The sequence below is a fragment of the Gouania willdenowi genome, chromosome 6 (assembly GCF_900634775.1).
Source record: "Gouania willdenowi chromosome 6, fGouWil2.1, whole genome shotgun sequence".
Lineage (NCBI taxonomy): Eukaryota > Metazoa > Chordata > Actinopteri > Blenniiformes > Gobiesocidae > Gouania > Gouania willdenowi.
Window position 1 is genome coordinate 29431387 of NC_041049.1, and position 22841 is coordinate 29454227.

A 22841-nucleotide genomic window follows, 5' to 3' on the forward strand; every position below is an offset into this window, starting at 1 on the left:
TTTTGTTTGGGGCCCGTTTATTCAATCTTTTAGATATTTCAGTTCCTTCCCACTCCTTCCTGCGTTGCATTTGTGTTCTTCTGTATACCCGTGATAAATTAAGAGAATTGAAATGTCATAAACTATTAAAACCACCAATTCAAGTTGTTCACTCATAGGTAATTAGTCTATACCAAATTAAATTGCACATGAATACAAACCCTCTTGAAGAAACTGGAAGAAATGGATGCATTCTTCACTTTGTGGAACTTTAATGTACTTCTGCACTCCCCCATATTCCACTTTTACAAGCATCTCCTGCATGGAGATTAAAAAAAGAGAATCATTATGAACCAGAAGTTGTGTAAGCCCAAGCATTTTACAAGAAGACAATTGTAGATACTATTGTCCATCTTTAAAGGCAATTTTATACTCAAAAGTAAGTAAATAACATTTATTTATATAGTGCTTTTTGCAGATAAAAATCACAAAGTGCTTTACAATAACAGAGAACAGAACTCGTTTGTTAAAATTGTGCTCTCTTAATCAACGCACACAGACAATAGTTAGTGCCAAAATGAATACAAAATCTTTTTTATTTTCACCTAAACCATGTGCACAAAGCTCTGAAGGGATCTAAATGTTAACGTAGAACCCAATCAGAACATCGGCCTCCGCCGTTTGCTACATCAGTTTTTGTTGGGAGATACGGTAGTTTTCAGACCTCAAGTAGTGGCATAACTGTATGTCAACCTTTCACGATCTAAAAATTGCTTTAGGTGTACAGTAGTCCCTCGCTGTATTGCAGTTCACCTTTCGTGGCCTCGCTGTTTTGCAAATTTTTTTACAGTGCAATTTTGGATACATTTTTTTACAGTACAATTTTAGATACATCGTTTTTTATAGTGTATGAATGTGCATTGTGTTCTGCGTCCTGAATGGCTAATGCTGTGTTCACCCACCAGCGACACATCCATCTCGGTGATTTTCACTGCCTGTTGAAGTGAGGAGCTGTGCTCCTTTTTCTGCTCTCATAAACTTAAACCACCAGTGAAAAAAGCCGATGTGATTAGCAGCTAATGCTAACCTAGCTCAGTGCTACAGAGAGAACTTTTACCTTCTACTTCCACCTCCTCGCTGTTTCTCCTCCACACCTAATCCTTCCTAGTCTGGTCCCGGTTATAAAGGCCATGTCACATTGCTCCAGGTAGTCACACACAGCTTCTACTACTGTGTCCGTGTTGACGTGACGTCAGCAAAAACTCTGAATGCGTTCGGCATCAATGTCTGATGTCTAGCAGTGTGACTCTGAAGTGCTGTATGTTTGAAAACAGGTTTATGTTTTAAAATCTATGAAGTTTTGAACTTTGAGAGTGTTTAAACAAAAGAGAAATGTGATTTTACAGCCTTAAAACGTATAAAAATAGTAAAAAAAATAAAGCTGACAACTTCGCGGATTTCGCCTATTGCGGGTTATTTTTAGAACGTAACCCCCGCGATAAATGAGGAACTACTGTATTTAAGTTAGCCAAAAATGTGAATGTTCACCTGCACGGTTTTTTAAAACTATAGTTTTGCCCGCAAACAATGAACTTCAGCGTGCTAAACCAGATTTATATGTCATATCACCGAGCAATGTGGCTAATGCCTATCACACAGGTTGGTCTCAGCCCAAAAATAATAATAATAATAATGACAAATAAAAACATCTCAGATTAAAATGACTTACCAAGCGTGGCAAACACCTCAGTCTGTGGAAAGCAAATTGTGTTCGCTTCGGTCGCTTCGGTGAGAGCCTGTGATGCTGGGGGCGGAGTCAGTGAATTTACTCTTTTAGTGTTATAGCCACTGTTGGAGTTTAGAGTTAAAAAATTAAGAGTTATTGTTTCCATTGCAACACCTCCAGATTTGATATAGAAACACTCTGTTTTAACACTCGATTTTAACTACTAATATTATACACCCCAGAGTTACATAAAAATAATGTGACTCTATTAGAGTAAAATTAACTCTGCTTTTGTACAAAATCTACCAACACCAAAAATGTAACACTTTTGAATTTGCTGTGTAGCAATAAAAATGCATAACTGTTGCATATCTCGGTCAGAATAAATGCTAACAACCACCAAATCTGAGATCCTTGGTTGGCATGGGACTGTGAGGAAATGCGCCAAATTTGAATGATGTAGGCCACTAGGGGGCACTACAAATAACGAATATTTGTATCTCTTAAATGGCACGACCAATTTTTACCAAATTTGGAGGGTATGATCTTGGGTCCCTCAAAGTTATTCGCAATTGGTCAAAGTGGGCGTGGCTAATGACATCATAACATATAAATAAACAAAACTTTATTTCAGCTGAAGTAATATGTTGAGGGCCGTGAAATTTATGGGGTAACCATAGAGGAGCACACAGATCACCCATACCAAAAAGTGTACCAAGAGATGGCGCTATAATGGGTGCAAATGCATTTTGGCCTGTAACCTTCACACTTTAAATCACATCTTCCAAAACTTCATATCCACCTGTTCACAGCAAATGGCACGTTGGCCTGTGTCCTGACGCTCGCCACGAGCCCGTCATCCTTCGTGACGTACTTCCACGAAACCTGAGGGCAGAGTCGCGCGGGAAGGCTTTGCCCCCTTTAATAACTGTTTGCAGTTCTAGTTATTATTATGTTTAGTTTTTGACCAATGCATGTTTTGCAGATGTAATGGAATCTTGTGGCAGCAAATATGCATATTTTTGCTTTTCATACTTTGCATCCTTTATGTATGTAATAAATAAATGTCAAATTATTCATACAAATAAAACAAATTGGTTTACATTATTAAGTGATTGGCCTTTTTTTCCTGTTGTATACCAGTATTTAGAATTGAGCTTTAATCAAGCAAAAGTATGTTTTATCCGATTACTCAATTAATCAATGCAATAATAAATAGTTATTGTTGTTGTGAGTTACTCCTGAGGTCGTTGGCATTCAGCAGTTCTTGTTGTAGATATAAATAGGTTAGTTGATGTTAGAAATATTAAGATCTTTCTTGTCTCAGCCAATGTTTTTCTATACTGACGTTAAGTGTGTTTGCCCACTCTTGCATCCTGTTGGAGATATTGTACCTGCACATTTTAATATTTCCAAAGCGAACACAGAGCTTACACAAAAACCTTAAATATGTATTAAGACTTCCTGTAGAACTTATCCATTTTCATCAAATCTAATTCCAATTACCTTTCTGAGCATTTCAGATGGTGACTTGTTTTCTCCCATTGCTTACTTTAAAGCACAAAAATGCAACATTAATTTAAACCTAATCAATCTTTAATATTTCTTCAGTCATGTTCTATCATAAAAATAAGGTATTTATAGTTGAAACTTATCACGTAACCAATCTTTCTCCTTGTATTTTCTGCTTAAATGTTGATTTGTTTTTATTGCTTCAAAATCTTTAAAAAACATTGGGCCATCCACCTTGGGCTTGCAAAGGGGCAGAAATTTCTGTGCAATTTCCAGTGGAAGTTTTCATTGGACTAAACTGGAAATTCTGAGTAATTTTATTTTAAATCACGGTATCAAATTCAAATTTAAATATTAGCAGCTATGCAAAATAATACAATAAATAAAAAAAACCATAACATTTCAACTAGGGTTGCAAAGTTTTTTTGGAATTTTCAAAGTTGGAAACTTTCCATGTGAATTAACAGATATAAAAAATATTAAAGCCTGGCCCTTTACAGGGATGTTAAACAGTTATATTAGAATATATATATATATATATATATATATATATATATATATATATATATATATATATATATATATATATATATATATATATTGCATTAGGGTTTCCCCCTTTGTGACCCTGGTCCAACTACTGTGCATGGTTTCACAAAAATACATAATAGATGGTGAGTTATGATTGTGATGTTAAATGTTTGCAGCCTATATTATGTGTGACTCCCCACACAGTGACTGTAACTGTGTGTCACAGTGGGAATGGATGGTGTGCGGCAGGTGTTTTTGTTTCCTGCTTGGTTCACTTCTTGCACGGCATGTGATCAGTTTCTTCTTCCAGGAATAAGGAAGTCTGACCATGAGCATTCATGCATGTAGAGAAACCAGTTTAGACATTGACACAACTCTGATTCTCTCTGTGATTGGTTTACATTATGAACTGCTAAAGCAGATCCCTACCCTGTAGAGTCAGTGGGCATTTCTGACAAAAGCAGCAGGTGAAAGGTTTGCTTTTTTACAATGCGCGATTGGATGATGTCAGGGCTGTCAAACTCATTTTAGTTCAGGGGACAAAATACGGGGCAATTTCAACATTATTGTGCCAAAGTTTACACTTCCATGTATAACTGATATATAAAGCTTGTATGGCACAGACAATATCCAAGCAATAGGTGACACATATCAGGCCCTGCAGGATCTACACTTAAATATCCTTGATTTGGTGACCAATTTTATTTTATTTAATTGGAGGAAAACTGCTGGATTTGGAATTGTAAGAGTTCTTTCAACAATTTGAGATTAAAAAGGATTGCCATCATGTGATATAAGCAGGGGTGGACCTGAACAAATATTCAGCCCTGGCATTTTGTGTTCAGACCAGCCAACTACATAATCAGTGGACACCATGTAGAAGTCCACATATCTCACGGCATCTTCTCTCATGCAAACTACAAAGCAGAGTCATATTCTGTGATAGCAGTGAACAAATAAAGCATGTAGCTCAAGGAGTAAAGATGACAGCTATAACAGGCATTTCATCTTTATTCATTAATAGTGTCAGATCATAACAGAAGTTATGTCATGACTATGGGTGACTATGGGTTTCTAGCTCCGTAGGGGCCCAATGCAAGCTGCGGTTTGGGAGCCTCTATTGCAAAACTTGTGATCCGCGACCCCCATACTAATTAAAGTTTCTTATTTTAGTTCAATAGTGTACTGCTTCTTTGTCTTGAATCATTTTGTGGGCATTATCAGAATGTGTGCTCATGTACAGTATACAGTATATCCAATGCATATCAGTGTTCTTTTATATATTGGCTGATGTATTGGGTGTTTTTTTCTTTTTAGCTCCCAATGTCGGTATTGGTCCCAAGAAAATTTAATTTTGTCAGGCTCTAATTTACAGAACGATTCATGTTTTCTCTGTCATTTTGACTTTCTCCTGCAGCTCAAATTGGATGACCTAAAGGGCCTGATTTGGCCCCTGGGCCTTGAGTTTGACACATGTGGGCTATGTGGTTAGACTGAGCACATGTACAGTGAAAGATGCCAGCTCCAATTTGTTCTTCACCTTCTGTTGAAACAGGGCAGAGGAGAGGAACCACAGTCAGCTGGCAGAGATGGAGGAAGACATTCAGCTCCAACTCACACAAGCAGAGGAGAGGGTGAGAGACGAGGTGAGCCGTCCAGTATTCAGAAGCCGTTTTACTAAACTTAAAGTACCGTTCCTAATAGAAATGGGATGATTGGATTTGTTGTTTGTAGGAGCAAAGACACATGGAGAGAGTTATGATGGCTCTACAGAAGAAGTACGAGCAAGAGGTGGCCGACCTGCAGGCCCAAGTGGACAAGCTCTTCAAGGTGAGAGAAAATGTATTTTACAGAGTACCAAAGATTGACGTTCACAAAGGTGACAAACGTAAAAAGCTCACAGAACAATGCTGTAAAAAGTGGATTTTAAACCTACGTCTGTGGTCGGGAGGAGCAGAAACTGCTAATGCCCGTGTCTGTAGAGACCACTTTGTCAGAGGTACAGTGGATATAAAAAGTCTACACACCCCTGTTCAAATGCCAGGTTTTTGTGAAGTAAAAAAATGACACCAAGATAAATAATTTCACAACTTTTTCCACCTTTAATGTGACCTGTAACCTGTACAATGCAATTGAAAAACAAACATTTCAGGGAGGTGAAGAAAAAATAAAAAACTGAGAGAATGAAGTTGCAAAAGTGTGCACACCCTCTTATAACTGGGGACGGGGCTGTGTTCGGATTTAACCAATCACATTCAAACTCAAGTTAAATTGGAGTCAGCGCACACCTGTCACCATTAAAGTGCCTCTGATTAACCCCAAATAAAGTTCAGCTCTTCTAGTAGCTTTTCCTGACATTTTTGTTGCCACATCTTCCAGCACAAGCCATGGTCCTCAGAGAGCTTCCAAAGCATCAGCTGGATCTCATTGTTCAAAGATATCAGTCAGGTGAAGGGTACAAAATCATTTCCAAGGAATATTATAATAACATAACATGGAACAAAGTGAAGACAGTCATCATCAAGTGGAGAAAATATGGCACAACAGTGACTTTACCAAAAACAGGATTGATGACAGGACGAGAAGAAACCTGGTCAGGGAGGCTGCCAAGAGGCCGACAACAACATTGAAGAAGCTGCAGGAATTTCTGGCAAGTACTGGCTGTGTAGTACATGTGACAACAATCTCCTGTCTTCTTCATATGTCTGGGCTATGGGGTAGGGTGGCAAGACGGAAGCCTTATCTTACGGGAATAAAACAAGATGAAGATTAAACCAAGGTTGAACTTTTTGGCTATAATTCCAAAAGGTATATTTGGCACAAAAACAACACTGCTCATCACCAAAAGAACATCATACCTACAGTGAAGCATAGTGGCGGCAGCATCATGCTTTGGAGCTGTTTTTCTTCAGCTGGAACTGGGGCCTTATTCAGGGTGGACGGAATTATGAACAGTTCCAAACACCAGGCAGTGTTGGCACAAAACCTTTGAGTTTCTGAAGGCTGAAGATGAAGAGGAACTTGATCTTTCAACACGACAATGACCCTAAGCACACAGCCAAATCAACAAAAGAATGGCTTCACCAGAATGAGATTAAAGTTTTGGAATGGCCCAGCCAGAGTCCAGACCTGAATCCCATGTGGGGTGATCTGAAGAGGGTTGTGCACAGAAGATGCCTTTGCAATCTATCAGATTTGGAGTGGTTTTGTAAAAAAGAGTGGGCAAATATTGATCAAGATGTGCCACTGAGTGCTGTAATAAAAGCCAAAGGTACTGCAACAAAGTATTAGTTTAAGGGTGTGCATATTTATGCAACCAGGTTATCTTGAGTTTTTTAAAAAAAAAACGTGATCCCATTTGGGTGGATTATTTATGCTGCTTCACATTGCAGTGTAGAATTTATCATTCACATTAGGAAGGTACTAGGTATGATCCCAGGGAAACATTTCTCTGTAAAGTGTGCAGGTTCTTTTTTTTAACTTCTGCTCAAATAAATGAAAGATGCACAAAATGACCCACAAAACACACAAAATAAAGACTAAAATATACAAAATTAGCCCAAATAAATAAATAAGATTACTTCACAAACTACACAAAACAAAAACAAAAATACACAAAATGACTCCAAAAACACACAAAATGACCTTAAAATTACACAAAATGACTCGAAAAGCCATAAAGATAGAAAAATACAAAACAGGACAACAAAAATACACAAAACAGTAAACACAAAAATACACAAAACAGTAAACACAAAATTACTCCAAAAAAAAACTATACAAAAATACAGAAATCTCATGAAGGAACAACACAAATGATATTTTTTTTTTCTTCCAAAAATACAAGACAACAGCAAATATGCACAAAATGGCTTCAAAAACCCACAAAATAAATGCATAAAAATTAAAATAACCAAATAATACACAAAATAACACACACCACAACAAAATGTACAAAATTCCTTTGTTTTTTTCCTGTATTAATGCTCTCAGATTGTTCGTTATTCTGTATGCTGACATGAATATTGATAATATGACCCTGAGAGCAGATATGTGGCCTCACTGTGATACAAGTTTCCCACCTCAGTACTAACAAAACCTAAACCAACCCACAGGTAAAACACAGGTTTTAAGCAAATAACCAAATGGTTTTCCACTGTATGAATTCTCCAGAGTCACGAGGACTCTGAACTCTCCCAGTCCAAGGAGGAGCTGCTGGAGCTGAACAGACAGATCAGTGAGCTCTCACAGGTGAGCCCTGCTCAACATGCCAGCTGTTAGTGAAGCTGTGCTCTGACTAAATGCTCTCTCAGGAGAAGCAACAGCTTCAAGGCTCTCTGCTTCAAGCCCAGACCAACATGGCCGTGCTGCACTCTGAGCTGGACAAGCTGAAGAACAAGCTAGCAGATCAGAAAGCTCGACACCAAAGGTAAACGTCTCTGAGCGCTGCCAGCACGTGTCCAACACAGAAGGTACATCCTGTTTGTTCATCATTTTAGGGAAGCTGAAAACCTGAGGAAGATAGTGAGGGAAAACCAGTCGTACTCCTCTCAGATTGAGCTCCTCCAGTGAGTCTGTTCTTCTTTTAATATTATTAACAAGAGCACTCGGCTACATGGTATATGATGGTGCCTCCTGGCCGACTTGTTCCTGGTTTTCTCATGGCTCAATAATGCTATAAATCCCTATTTTAGGGATTTAAGACGAGATATACTTTAGTACTACCATGTAGGCGGAAATTTGCATGTCACAGCAGCAGTCCAGTCTTCACAAGTTCAAAACTATTTTTATTTTTTTTAAATCAAAGAATATTGATCCGAGTCATCCCCGAAATCGAATCACTTGTGCCTTATCTAATTTCAAATATTTCCTGAAAATTTCATCAAAATCCGTCAGTTTTTTTAATTATGCTGTTCACAAATAAATAAAATAACGCCGGCAAAAACACAACCTCCTTGGTGAAGCTTATAATAATTACATGTGCTAATGATTGAATCAGCAGTGTAGTAGCAGTGATGTTGATCACATTTGACCAAAACATGACTTTTGGACATTATATAGCAGTTAGGCTTGGAGACGTTTATAAAATGTAAGCTTACTTACCCCTTAATGTGTCTTCCATTTATTTATTTATTTAAATTATTTTCGCCTTTTGTTGGCTGATACTGATGTCAGCACAAATCATACATACTCTTGTTATTTATTTTGTAGTGTGGAATGATAGACAAATCTCGATCAAGTGAACAATGGTAAACAACAGTAGGTATGAGGTATGTAAACCATTTAAGAGATGGATTGAAAAAATTTAAAAAAAAACAAAAGCATTAAAATGTAGGTTTTTATAATGCTTAAGTTATTTACATAATGAGATACTTTAAAATGGGTGTTATTCATTAATTCCACCATTATACGCTATAGTTGTTTTTTCCATAGTATTGTGAATAAAATGTGTTATTTGGACAAAGGAGGACCTCTGCTCTAAAAGATATCACAATGATTATACGTCACAAGATATATCATGATAAGAGATTATTCTGGTTTGTTTTTTTATATTTCCACTGAGTTGAAAAGGTCTTACCCAGAGTATGTTAGCAAGCAAAAGTTCCAACTATAATCTTTTTAGTCTTTTTTCCTTTCCAAAAATATTATAATGTATTGTTATCTGAGAACTCTATCCATGAACTCTGTATATTGTCCCATCCCTACTAATTATTACAAACGTTGTACTGAAGCTGTCTAGTGTTTCTCAAACTGTGGTCCATGGACCATCAAGAAGTCAATAAGTCATAGGTTAAGTTTGACTTAAATCAGCTTTAGACATAAATATTCAGTTGTTTTGTGAACTTTATTAAGTTGTTTTGAGTATTGAACAGAACTTGTGAATTCTTCTTCTTCTTTGATGCATCATTAGAGAAATAAACAAAAAGATGTACGACAGCAACGATGGGCTACGATCAACACTGGCTACTGAAATGGTTACAGCTAAAAGGAGGGTAAGTGTCCTCACAGCAAGTGGCTGCGTCCGAATAGTTCCTCCTAGAGCTTAATTTGGCACCTCCCAGAATTTGACCGACATTTATTTGATTGGATCCAGCACCTCATTAAATAAACTTTGTCATTTATTCAGTCGAAATCACTGGAAATTTCATTGTAAACACAAAATTGAGTGGCGGGCCATGATAAGGAGCATTCCTGTTCTCTTAAAGCTGAAGAAAGGAGGCTCAATGCTTCCTTTATAACCTCCTTTAGCCTAGGAAACACTGATGCATCCTTTACCAAAGGAGTCCAGATAATGTTGCCCCACAATTCCTTGCGGTGACAACATTTAAAGGGACCCGCTCATCCGAGCGTTCACAGTATCTCACAACTCAAATGGGCCACATACCATGTAAGTTACCAATGCAATAATACGCCTTGAACAACTTTAAATAATCGAAAACCCATATCTTATGATATGCAACACATATTGTCTGATTATAACTGACATAAAACAGACACTATCGTTCAAGAAAAGCTATCGGAGACATTTTTAGCTACATTATGTTTTATTCAACATATTTAATTCATCTAGGAATGCTTTGTGCAGTTGTACATGTGTATGCCTACAACGTTATATAGATGTATATCTTGCATAAATGTAACGATTTTATAAAATCCTACTTATCTTGGATTAATGTTGTTTTCTGAGTGGAAGGTGAGTGTGAGCAACTACTCTCAATGTAACGTTCTTTTAGTTTCACTTTTGTTCCTCGTAGCCTGGTAACCTCTTTTCCTTTGATTTACATTTTGATATTAGTGATTATATCAGCGGTTAGAGGCACAGGGGAAAGTGTTATAAATGTGATTTTAGTCCATTTTCTGAAATTTGTAGTTTTTTCACCACGGCAGTTGTCACTAACCTTTGCCGCCGTCTGATTTTACGTCACCTAGTGGAAGTGTGTCTGATTGTCAAAACAATGTGATGGCCTTTCTCTAACTCTTTTAGGAAGTCTTCTAACACCTTTCCTTAATCGTGTGACATCATTCACGGGGTTAAGGACAAGTGGATAGGAAAGGAGGGACTATTCAGACACAGCCAGTGTGTTTGTCTGCTGGAGGCTGAGGCTGAGATGTTGTTAGAAGTTAAAGGAAAGTGTTGTAATCATTCCTGCAGCTGCCTCTACAGAGTGGACTTCCAGCTCGGAGGATGAAACCTCTGCGACAGAGCACGCTCATCCACACCAGGTACGCAGTGTTTTACTCAGGAATCAACTATGGAAGCCACAAGCCTGTCTGCGTGTGTGTGTGCGTGTGTAGCATGGAGCAGGAGTGTACGAGGATGGCCCACTCCCGCGTGTCCACCTGGGCGGACCGGTACCTGGACAGCGGGGTCTCCCTGCCCATGGACACGCCCGAAAGCTCTGGTAATGACTATGACAGCGACGACAGCAGGAGCTCAGTGGAAACTGTGCATCACAGTTACTCCTATGTCCCGTCTGATGCAGAGGTCAGGATCACAAACAAACTGGTGTGTGTGCGTGTGTGTTCACTGTGAAATAGCAGTTTGTTTTTGTCTGTCAGAGGTCAGAGGTGAAATCGGAGGCTGCAGTATCTTTGGCTCCCAGCAGGGGGAGCTCTATTGCTTCATCCTTAAGAAGACGACTCTCTGCTTTCTCCTCAAAAGTAAACAAAATGTTTTCTTGTATCATCTACAGTAGAGATGAGCAGTGTTTTTCACAGAGTTGGTGTTTTTGGACTCAATATTGTGTATTTTTGTTGTTTTTCAATTATATTGTGTATTTTTTAGTCAATTTGTGTATTCTTTGCAAAAAAAATTTTTAAAATTTGTGTTTATTTATTTAATGTTTTTTGGTGTTACTTTGTGTCTTTTTATTGTTATTGTCATTTTGTGTGTTTTTGGTAATTTTTTATTCTTCTTGTTTTGTGTGGTTTTAATGACCAATGTAATGATTAATACAAGAAAAACAAAGGCATTGTGTGTTTTTGTAGTCGTTTTGTGTGTCTTTCTGTTATTTTTTTGTATACTTGAAGTCTTCTGATGTATTGTTTTGAAAATGTGTGTATTTTTTTTGTGTACATTTTCAAAGACATGTTTTATATTTTATGCTCATTTTGTGTATTTTGTTGTCTCTGTTCAATTTATCTACTTTTGTATGCTTTTGGATACATTTTATTGATGTTTGCTGTTGTTTTGTTGTCATTTTTGTCTTTTTCTGTCATTTTGTGTGTTTTTAAAGTCATTTTGTATATTATTATTATTGCTCTTTTTGTGTATTGTGTTTGTCATATTTGTTTATTTTTGGTATTGTTTTTTTCTGTTTTTTTGTATGTAGTTGTGTGTTTTTGGAGATATGTTGTGTATTATTGTTGTTGCTTTGTGCAGTCTGTAATTTTGTATATTTTTTGAGTATGTTTTGTGTAGTTTTGTTCTCCTTTTTTGTATCTTTCTGTCATTTTGTGTGTTTTTTCAGTCATTCTGTGTGTTAATGTTGAGGGCAGAACAAAATTAGACCGCCGGGCTACGCGTTTCACGTGTCTTTTTTTTTTTTTTTTTTTTGAAGACATTTGCAGCTTGTATCCTGAACACAGCATGAATCAAACGTGCTGATGGTGTCACTGCTGCCCATCACTAGATGATGTGTGTCCTGTTTTTGATGTGTTCAGCAGTGTGATGCAGACATGGAGGAGCTGGAGGATCCAGGCCTGATGTACAGACTGGTTTTAGCTGGAGATGCAGGAGCTGGGAAGTCCAGCTTCCTGATGAGGTTGACCCTCAATGAGTTCAGAGGAGACATGCAGACCACACTGGGTGGGTAGCAGAGGTGTAAAGAGTACTGATATATCCTACTCAAGTAGAACTACTGTTACTTGATTGAAATTGTACTCAAGTACAAGTAAGTCATACATAAAATACTCAAGTACAAGTAAAAAGTAGCTCAATTAAATAGTACTCAAAGTCTCAAACACTTAGATCTACTACCTTCTGTGTGCAGGAGTGGATTTTCAGATGAAGAAGATGCTGGTGGACGGAGAAAAGACCAGGCTGCAGATATGGGACACGGCCGGACAGGAGAGGTAACACTTTTCTCCTTCGTCTGATGTTGATTCTCAGGAACCAATGAGAACGCTTCCCTTTCAGGTTTCGTAGCATTGCCAGGTCGTATTTCCGTAAAGCTCACGGAGTCCTGCTGGTTTATGACGTGACCTCAGAGAGCAGCTTCCTCAACGTCAGGTCGTGGGTGGACCAGATCCAGGTAGTGATGCACAGGTAATGTTCACTGACACTGACAGACAGGATGTGTCACCTTCTGCTGTTTGTGTGAAGGACTCTGCAGAGGAGAAGATCTCCATGTGTGTCATTGGAAACAAGGTGGACCTGAGGGAGGAGCTTCCTCAAGGACGCTGTGTGAGCAGCTTAGATGGTGAACGCTTGGCTAAGGTGTGTGCGTGTGCGTGCGCGTGTGCGTGTGTGTGTGTGTGTGTGTGCGCTCTTGTACAGCTTGGTTGCATTCAGGGATGTTGATGCTTTGCTTTCAGGCATACGGTGCTCTGTTCTGTGAAACAAGCGCCAAAGAGGGAACCAACATTGTGGAGGCAGTGCTCCATTTAGCCAGGTAGGTTCATATCAAATATGTAGACGTGGAGAGGCGTGACCAAGCCAGACCATCTAGTGTCGCAGAAAGCGGAGTGCTTGTAATATATAGGGCTATATGTAACGTGAATTTCATTTTGTTGTAGCAAATTCTGTACATCTTTGGCTACTTTCCTCGCATTTTGAGATTTTTCCAAATTAAAAATACCATTTTGTACCTGAAGGTGGTTAAACACAGACATGAACACTGAAGAGCACTCATGTGGACACAGAGCCATCAATAAGGGGAAATAAGCTTTCTGGGTCCATAAAGTCAGCAAAATGATGGTCCATTGTTCTATGAACACATTTATGTATTTATCCGAATAATAATATTCATAAAGTTTAATATTATTTGGGCCATAGTATATAGTCATCTTAAAGATGTAAATAATTGTTTTAATGAGAAATAAAATGGGTTTGAAAGTAACCAAAGGTGGTGAAATGGTAATATAATTTAAAAAGTCGGAACAATTAGTCTAAACTGACAAATAATGGGCATGATATGAATGTGGTTAAATTAGCCAAAATAAGCATAGATTATGGTGAAAATAGGACAAAAGTGACAGTAATGGCTCAACATATGCAACATTAGTTGGGAAAATTGGTGGAAAGGGTTGATAAGTGCCAAAGATGTCTTTAAAGTGGAAAGTACGCAGAAAAGGCATGTAAATTTGATGGAGACGTGACAAAAATGGAAATGATGTAGCTAAAATGCATTTAAAAGGAGCGAAAACATGGTGTAGTTGCAGAAAAAAGGTAAAAATAAGCAAAAATGGGCTGAAAATGTCCCAAACATATTATTAGTTTCTTGAAGGCATCTGGCAACCCCCGCCCAGTGTCTCGCGACCCCAAATGGTATCCTGACTCCAAGGTTGGGAACCCCTGGATTAATGGTATTGTGAGGAAATTCTAAGATTCTCACCTTTTTGTTCTCACTATTAATACAAGCTATCTAATTAAAGACTTTAATGAACCTAATTGTTAACTTGGTTCTTCATGTTTTTCATTAGGTCTGTTCAACATGTCTGACGATTTTACAAATCTGTAATTTATGAGCACTTTAAAAGCTCATTCTTCCGTAGACTTAATACACCACAGGCACATAAAACCCAAGCAAGATGGCACCGCGTCGTCACGTCAGCAGCACTCGATGAGGCGTCTACGTATAAGAAGTCTGAGTTCAGCTGTCCTCAGTGCGTGCTCGTCTTCACCTCTTTTTTTCTGTTTTGTCTTCTATTTTCAGAGAAGTGAAGAAAAACGCTACTCTAAGGCAGGAACCTGAGCCTCAGGTCACACTGAATGACTCCAACGTTAAGCAGACCTTTGGCAGCTGCTGTGGACTCTAGAAAAAACTGAACAAGGAACAAACTTTACAGGGATGCTTTTATTGTGAAGGGGAAACATATTCTCCTTCCTGAGTTTTTAAAACTTTAAAGTGTTTTCATTTTCAACTTTTAAATACAGTTTTTACATCTATAATTTGATCAAATGAAGGTTTTTCTACTGCGTGTGTCCAACAATAAATAATAAAATAACTGATGTGTCATCATCTTGTGCGTACATTTGTATTAGGTATTCAGATGTGAAGAACACAGTGACGGACTGAGCCAAGCAGGAAGGGTATCAGTGATTTGTGGGTCTGCTGCTTATTGGGTTTTGGCTCATCAGTGGTTATTAGTACACAGGGTTACCATGACAACTGTCCTCATTTAGCACTTAGCTCAACTCAGCCTGACTATCAATAAACACTATTGTTTCTCACTTGGATTCAACAGTTATTAACTTATGACAAATAAACCCACCCTTATATTTAGGAAAAATATGTAATATTGGGGGAAATGGCTTGTATTATGTAGAGAGTGGCAACTTCTATCTTAGCAGGGGCCACAAAAATGTGATAGTATCTCATCTGAGGGTCACCGTTATTATCTACAGTATTAGAATAATGACCAATCTGAGCATTAACACAAGAAAGAACAAAGGCTTTGTGTTTTTATTTTGTTGTCTTGTGTGTCTTTTATTTTTGTGTGTACTTGAAGTCATCTTGTGAGAACATTTCTGTATTTTCTTTATTTTTGTTGTCCTTTAGTATGTTTTTGCAGTGATGTATTTTTTTTGCTCATTTTGCGTACCTTATTTTTGTTAGTATTATTTATTTATTTATTTATTTTTTGGAGTAATTTTTTGGATGTTTGCTGTTGTTTGTTTTAATTCTTGTATGTTTTTATTTGTTATTTGTGTATACTCGTAGCTGCCTTGTGTTTTTTGGGGGGATTATTTATGTATTTTTGTTGTCCTGTTGTGAAATATCTATAATTTTGTATGTTTTTTTGGATTAATGTTGTGCATGTTTGCTGTTTTGTGTATCTTTGTTGTCCTTTTTTGTATTTTTCTGTCATAGTGTGTTTTTAAACTCACTTTGTATATTTTTTACATATTTTTACATATTTTGTGTACATGTGTTTTGAGTGTCACTTTAGTGTACTGTATTTCCATTGTGGTATTTTCTTTCTGTTATTTTTGTGTATGCTTGCTGTTGTTTTGTACATTTTTTATTGTCCTTTTGTGTGTTTACTTCAGGGGCACCAGTTGTCCTTGTCTGGTGTAGGCAGTAATTGCAAAGCATACTTGTGTTGGTCAAACTAAAGTGACTGAAGTTTTTTTGTGTGTTTGTAACGGATGTGGGTGATGACAGTGATGATTCTGAGGGCTTTCCAGTTCTACTCCATCGCTTCCCTTGATCCATAGTTGATGGAGTGTCCTCCAGCACAAATAGATGCACCTAAAGCGCGATTTCAGTTTCTTGCAGTTAAAATGACAGACGTCACTAAGCTGCCCAAAGCCACAACCAGAGCTACGAGGATAAACTTCCAGGAAATCCCCTTAAAAAAAAAAACACACACACACACACAGGCACACACATGGGTTCAGGTTGATCAGTGCTGTGTTGATGGTCACAGAGGAGTTTCACTGCTTACTGCTGGCTGCTGCTTCTGGGATGTGATGATGGATGGAGTCATGTTGCCTCCCAGCATCTGTTCTGCTTTGCTTCTATAATCTCCAGTGTCTTTACCTCCTGACTGTCTTCTGACCAGTTTGGAAAGCTCTGCATGGATAGCCTGAAAAGAAAGCTGCACATTTGGGGAAAGTCCAGCAGGGGGAAGCAGATGATATACATTCTTGACCCACAATCACCATGGTTACGGTACACGTGTGTCTGTTTACATCAGACATGGGCCACGTGAGGCCCCCATAGTAAACGAACAAATGATACCAAAAAACACACAAAATGACAGAAAAAAATAATAATAATACACAAAGGGAAAAACAATTACTCCACAAAACATACAAAAAAAAAATACAATAAAGTACAATACAAACACACACACACACAACAGCAAACATACATGTAATTATTCCAAAAGAAAAGATATGCACAGAATTACATAAATTGCACATAAGGAAAACAGAAATACACAAATTATCCCCAAAACACACAATAGGAATACAAATATTCACCTAAATAAGAGGAAAAAACATACTAAATGACACCAAAAATAAGCAAAAAGACTTTACAAACACACAATAACAAAGTGACTCATCAGTGCCTAGATATAAATTATCATACACAATGATGATGAAAATGTTCCTTCATCATTTTGTTAAGGGAAAAAAGGAGCTGCATCAGGTTTCTGCTGCTGCGTGTGGATCCAATGCTGAGACTAGCTTGTAATTACCAAAAACAACGTCTAGACAAGAACAGACACATTTGAGTCAGAGGCCGTGAGCTGCCGGCTTTAGGTCAGATCACTGTAATCAGAGCTGCAGTGTTGGAGAAGAAGCACTGGTAGAAGTTTGGCCTTAGTTTGCTATTAGAATGGAGCAGCAGACAGAAGATATTTGGCTAAAGCTGTGACACTTTCACAGCTTTATTATCTTAATCATACAGTTCAAAGTTGATATTTAAGTTGGAAACGAGCAACCAAAGCTTATTTTATCCCCATTTCACAACTTTTTGATCCTCAGAGTGATGATTTGGAACTTGCGTGTGAGATTTAAGTTTTTTCGTGTGGATTCTGCTGAGTTTGGCAGAGACCTGTGGTCACATCTGTGGACTCCCAGATGTGCAAGTGTTTGGAGGCTTTGGCAGAGCCAAAAAAAAAGATGAATTATAGGAATCTTTTAATGTAATGTGAGCATGAATTTTCCCTTTTAAAAAGGTCGACCTAATGTCTGGCTTTTGTGTGTGAAAAAGATTCACGAGTTAACCCAACACACGTTTTTTTTAACTGTGAGGGGGAAAAGACCACGTAGGGAAAAACACTTTATCATAGACACTCAAAGCGCTTTACAGAATTAAGGCATTATTCTTTCACTCCACACTTAGTGGTGGTAAGCTACTATTGTAGCCACAGCTGCCCTGGGGCAGACTGACGGAAGCGAGGCTGCCATAGTACGCCATTGGCCCCTTTGACCACCACCAACACTCACACACTACATTCATACAAGGCAATATGGGTGAAGTGCCTTGCCCAAGGACACAGAATGACAGATACCACTGTGACTGTCCCCCACTGTGGAACCTGAATTCTCAGTGGTCTCCCATCCACCTACTAACCAGATTTAGACCTGCTTAGCTTCAGAGATCTAATGAGATCAGGCAATGACAGGTTGGTATGTGGCCACATTGTATAAAACATCTGCTTTACAAAACACAACAAAGAATACGTTTTTTTTTTTTTTTTTTAAATCTTTGTATTATTTTTAATTTTGGAGGCACTTTTGTGGACTTTTACATATTCAGAGATATAAACATGACCCCACCAATAATATAGAATGTCTTGGTTTGCTTTTGAATGAAAATAAATGAATTTGAAATTATTAATAGGCTGACAATCCCCTTCAGGTTAATACAAATACCTTAATACTTTTATCCACAGATGTGTTGCCTTTATCACAATGGAGCCACAAAAATGTGATTGTATCTGATCACAATATCAACATTCATGTGAGCATTTAGAATAATGAACTATCTGAGCATTAAGACAGGAAAGAACAAAGGGTTTGTGTGTTGTTTTTGTCATTTTCTGTGTTTTTGGAGTCATTTTACATATTTTTTGCTCATTTTGTGTGTTTTGTGAATTGTTGTGTGCATTTTTATTGTTGTTTTGTGGGTTTTTGGAATTATTTTGTGTATTATTGCTGTTGTATTGTTTGATTTTCATTTTGTATATTTTTATTGTTCTGAGTTTTTCTGTTATTTTAGTGGAAGCTTTTCGTCGTCTGATGTGTGTTTGTAGACAAAATGTGTGTATTTTTGTGCAATTTCTGAAATTTTGTACATTTTTCTGGAGTCATTTGTGTAAATTTGATGTTTTGTATTTTTGGGATCATTTTGTTCATTCACTTTGGGGCCAACACAAAACTAGACCAAAAGCCATATTTGACCCGCGAACCGTCAGTTGCCTATGCTGCTTTAACCAATGCATAAACTCTATGATATGCTGTAAAACCTTTGTATGAGGACTGTGAGATGAGCATGTAAAATGGCTGTTTTTAGGCTTAATGTAGTAGAGACAGAGTTGTTGGGCTTGTAAAGTTGTTGTGTCCCAATGTTCTAATTAAGCTGTAATCACTGCAATCTTTGTAATTGAATTACTCACCAAATAGTGTATGTGCATCTGCACTTTAGGCCATGATTACTAAAGTGTGCTTTCCACGCCTTCATGACTCAGTGATTTTGGACCCATTCTGAAAGGATTTTAATGACTTCTGCTGACTCACCAGTGCCAAATTCAGATGTGGAGTAAACTTTGCACAGCAGTCATTAGAAAAGACGAGCACACGCTCAAACTGACCCAGTCATTTTTTTAAAAAAACCTAAAATCATAGGTTTAGGGAGCTATTAATGTATATGCATGTATTCATCCATCCATCTTGTTCCTATACTCACTTCTGTACACACAGGACACCAGACATGGACACAAAATGACTCCAAAAACACATAAAACAAGAGCAGAGAGCAGAAACCTCCACCAATCTCCAAATATCCTCTTTGCCTGATATTGGTAATAATGTGGATCATTGATCCTGATCATGGCACAATGATCACACACAGATGAAACTCTTTGGGGTATTTGAGCAAACAAACATAACTGAGTCTAATTACCTGAAGATCAGTCAATTACGAACCGAGATATACATTTTTTAACTTTCACCAATGATAATCAAGAGACAGGAATTATTCAAATTGATCCAGTATCAGTATATTGATCCAAATCCCTTCCAAAATTGTGTGGAGTCTTCCGTGATGTAAAATCAAAATCCATTAAGTACAACAGACAAATAAATGCCAGTGAAAATATGACCTTCTTGGTGGAAGTAAATAAAGAAATGGCACAAGGGGAGAAGAAATACACAAATTTTCTCCAAAAAAAGAAACACAAGACGACTACAAGAATACACAAAACACAAACAACTACAGCACAAAAACCCCACAAAATTTACTAAAAAAAACCAAGAACAACAAATGACACTAAATGGTTCCAAAAACACAAAAAATAGCAAAAAATATACAGAATGACAACAAAAATTCACAAAATGACTCCTAAAACGCAAGAGACAAATACAAAAAGAGCCAAAGATGTACAAAATGACAGCAAAAATACACAATACAACAACAACAAAAATGCACAAAATGACTTAAAAAAAGACACAAACTCTTTATTATTTACATTATTTTATTCTAAATGCTGACATGAATGTTGATAAGTGACCCTCACACATTTCTGTGGCCTTGGCTTCTATATGACTAAATTAAAGGGTGAGTGCTAAATGATACATTGACTTTTCTCAATGTAAAAATAGGAAATGCGTAACGTATTTTCAATATAAGTGAGAGAGTTGCTGTTTGGTATTTTCTCTCTCTCTATGTGTGTGTGTACGCAGATTTAAACAAAGCTCTGTGAGAGGATGAACTTTCTCACCCACATAATCTCACCTTGGTGGTTGGCTCCAGTTTCAAGGCCTTTTTTAGCACCTCCATGGCCTCTTTGTATTCAGCCCTGTCTGACAGCAGCTGAGAGGGAGAAAGAAGCCCACAGTATGTGCACTCACATCACATCTGAGAGAAAAAGTAGCTGCAGCGTCGGAATGAATGCATGAATCATCCAAAGTCTGAAGAAAGTGAAAAGTCACCTTTCCTGCCCTGAACAGAGCCTTGACGTTGTTTGGCTGGAGGCTCAGGACGTCTCGGCTGGTATGCAGCGCCTCATCAAAGAGCTCCAGTTTGAGTTGAGCGGTGGCCAGGTTGTTCAAACACTTCACCCGGTAATCCCGAACCTCCTCCTCCTCCTCGGCCTCCACTCTACCATCACTGCCACCTGCACACAATGTTGACACTTGGGGTATGCTACGACGCTAGATTGCCTCTTATCGAGTAAACTTCCAGTATTTAATCAGTGCGTGCTGTCCTACAAAGCTCGCTAACATTTTCCAGAGCTAAATTACTATGGTAACTTAGGCTGAATGACTAACCTGGTAGGGAGCAGGTTTTGTTCTAGCTAGGATCTTAGCGAGTGCTAAAGTCCTGCTTCCTGACTAATCGGTTCTCTTAGAAAATGCGCTGTCCAATAAAATGTGATGTGTCAACACGCCACTGTGTGGATCTGATCTGACAGCTGACAGGAGAGGCAATATTTAGATATTCACGCAATCCCTTCATTTACCGATGACATCCTATAGGAAATATATAGATTTTTATCTGATGGAGTGATCTACAATCAGCCGATGAAGCCTGTGTCTTTGTATGAGCGGACGGGTGAATTCAATAATTCCTTCATTCATACGCTATAGTGAGGCTGACCGCATCTGCAGGAACATACTACAGACTGTAAAACAAAGTGCTCTCATCCCAGTGTGTGTGATAAATAGGTCTTACTGAATAGAAAAACCTGTGCGTTATAAGGGAAACTAATCGCGCTGTCCGTTTATCATCCCGTCCAATGGATGAATACCATAAATAATCTCACGCTTTTACGCATTCACAGAGTCGGCGATCCACTACCAGCATTCCCTCCTGTTGCACTGCACTAACACTGTTGCTCTTCGCTGTCATCATGGATTTAAATTCATTATATTTGTTTAAGATGATAAGCAGTTCCCCCATGGTAAATACGGTCGCTCTGTCAGGTTCTCCATTGATTGGTCAGATGCTGTAATCTCCACCCCTTTCATGTGAGCGCTGCGCGCGCGTACCCAGGCTGAAAACTTAAATTAGCATGTTGTTATCGATCTTTGTAGGACAGATTCTTTCTGACAGGGAATGTTTGATTAGGTGAATCCCGCTAATGGAGAATAATCCAGGATATAATTATCTAGCTTCGTAGCGTACCCCCAATAAACACAAAAACATACACACACTTTAGTCTGTTGCCAACAATATTCACACTATGATCCAGACATGGGCAACTGATGGCCTTAAAGCAGATTACAATTTTAAAAAGCAAGCAAAAAGTACAAAAAGTCACATTGCTAGAAAAACTTTAGGAAAACAACATTTGGTCCTTCTGGCCTGGGGTCCGGTCCCTGCTGGCTTTGGGACCGCCGGTGGGCCCCCTGGCCGTCTTCTGGGCATGGACCATGGCTCCCCTGCTGGGTTCTTGGGATGGGGCTCTCTGGTCACTCCCCTCAAGGGTATAGGTGAGGGAGGGGGGTTTTGGGTGGGTATGTTGGTGGGGGGCTTGGGGTAGTGGTTTGGGATTGGTAGCGGGGTGCGCTGGGTCCTCGGCTCCTTGGGGCTTTCTCGGGTGTGAATGTGGGGGCGGTGGCTGCCTCTCGGTTTGGGATCTTGGGGGCGTCTGGGGGGCTGCTCGGCCGTGGGGTGATGCCCTGGGGCTCCCTGGCCCCCTCTCTCTCTGCTGGCCTGGCTGCATCTTCGGGTCCGGGGCAGCGCTTGGGTTTACAGTAGCCGTTCTTGCGCATACATTGGTCTACGATGCACTGCCATGCCTTGGGCTCTGGGATAAAACTCGTAGTGGGCTTAACTTTAGACACGTTGATGTTAAATACCTGTTCTAGGTAATACCACCTCTGTCCACAGCCACCACCATTATAGCTGAGCTTCACACTTATCACCAGACTGGCTTAATTACACAACACAATATGCACAACTACAACTTAACATCTCACTCTCACTTTGAAATAATCAACTCTTCCCCACCCTTCCATTTTCTACCTTGAGTCTCTCCTTCCTGTTTAGTGTGTTGTATACATTTTGTCCATTTTTCTTTTCTTTTTGTTGATGTTTTTTTACTTACTAATCTTGTGTATTTTGTGAGTTGTTTTGTATTTTTTATATGTTTTGTCGTCGTTTTGTGCGTTTGGGGGGTCATTATATATTTGTATATTTTTCTTGTTGTTTTGTGGGCTTTTGGATGCATTTTTTTTGTATTTTTCATT

The 22841-nt window shown here is 38.5% G+C and overlaps 2 protein-coding genes across 4 annotated transcripts in view; one reads left to right on the forward strand and one right to left on the reverse strand.

The window, feature by feature from the left end:
* The window catches only part of rasef2 (RAS and EF-hand domain containing 2), a 38718-nt gene extending 23792 nt beyond the window's left edge, over positions 1-14926 (forward strand). Inside the window, exons 3-17 of one of the 3 annotated variants that reach the window (XM_028451147.1) lie at positions 5304-5394; positions 5483-5578; positions 7922-7999; positions 8062-8177; positions 8248-8316; positions 9660-9741; positions 10902-10972; positions 11045-11234; positions 11309-11410; positions 12413-12557; positions 12742-12823; positions 12888-13002; positions 13074-13187; positions 13286-13362; positions 14626-14926. In XM_028451147.1, coding sequence (XP_028306948.1) covers positions 5304-5394; positions 5483-5578; positions 7922-7999; positions 8062-8177; positions 8248-8316; positions 9660-9741; positions 10902-10972; positions 11045-11234; positions 11309-11410; positions 12413-12557; positions 12742-12823; positions 12888-13002; positions 13074-13187; positions 13286-13362; positions 14626-14728 — 1531 coding nt within the window. In that variant the 3' untranslated portion in view covers positions 14729-14926. Of the gene's footprint in view, positions 1-5303; positions 5395-5482; positions 5579-7921; positions 8000-8061; positions 8178-8247; positions 8317-9659; positions 9742-10901; positions 11235-11308; positions 11411-12412; positions 12558-12741; positions 12824-12887; positions 13003-13073; positions 13188-13285; positions 13363-14625 lie in introns of all 3 variants that reach the window. The other 2 variants (XM_028451145.1, XM_028451146.1) reach the window with 2 other exon arrangements.
* An 834-nt stretch (positions 14927-15760) lies between these two features.
* The window catches only part of fkbp16 (FKBP prolyl isomerase 16), a 43732-nt gene continuing 36651 nt past the window's right edge, over positions 15761-22841 (reverse strand). The window contains exons 5-8 of the mRNA XM_028451484.1: positions 20580-20764; positions 20383-20460; positions 16361-16501; positions 15761-16264 (exon numbers count right to left, since the gene is read on the reverse strand). Of these exons, the coding sequence (XP_028307285.1) occupies positions 16178-16264; positions 16361-16501; positions 20383-20460; positions 20580-20764 (491 nt within the window). The 3' untranslated portion in view covers positions 15761-16177. The remainder of the gene's footprint in view (positions 16265-16360; positions 16502-20382; positions 20461-20579; positions 20765-22841) is intronic.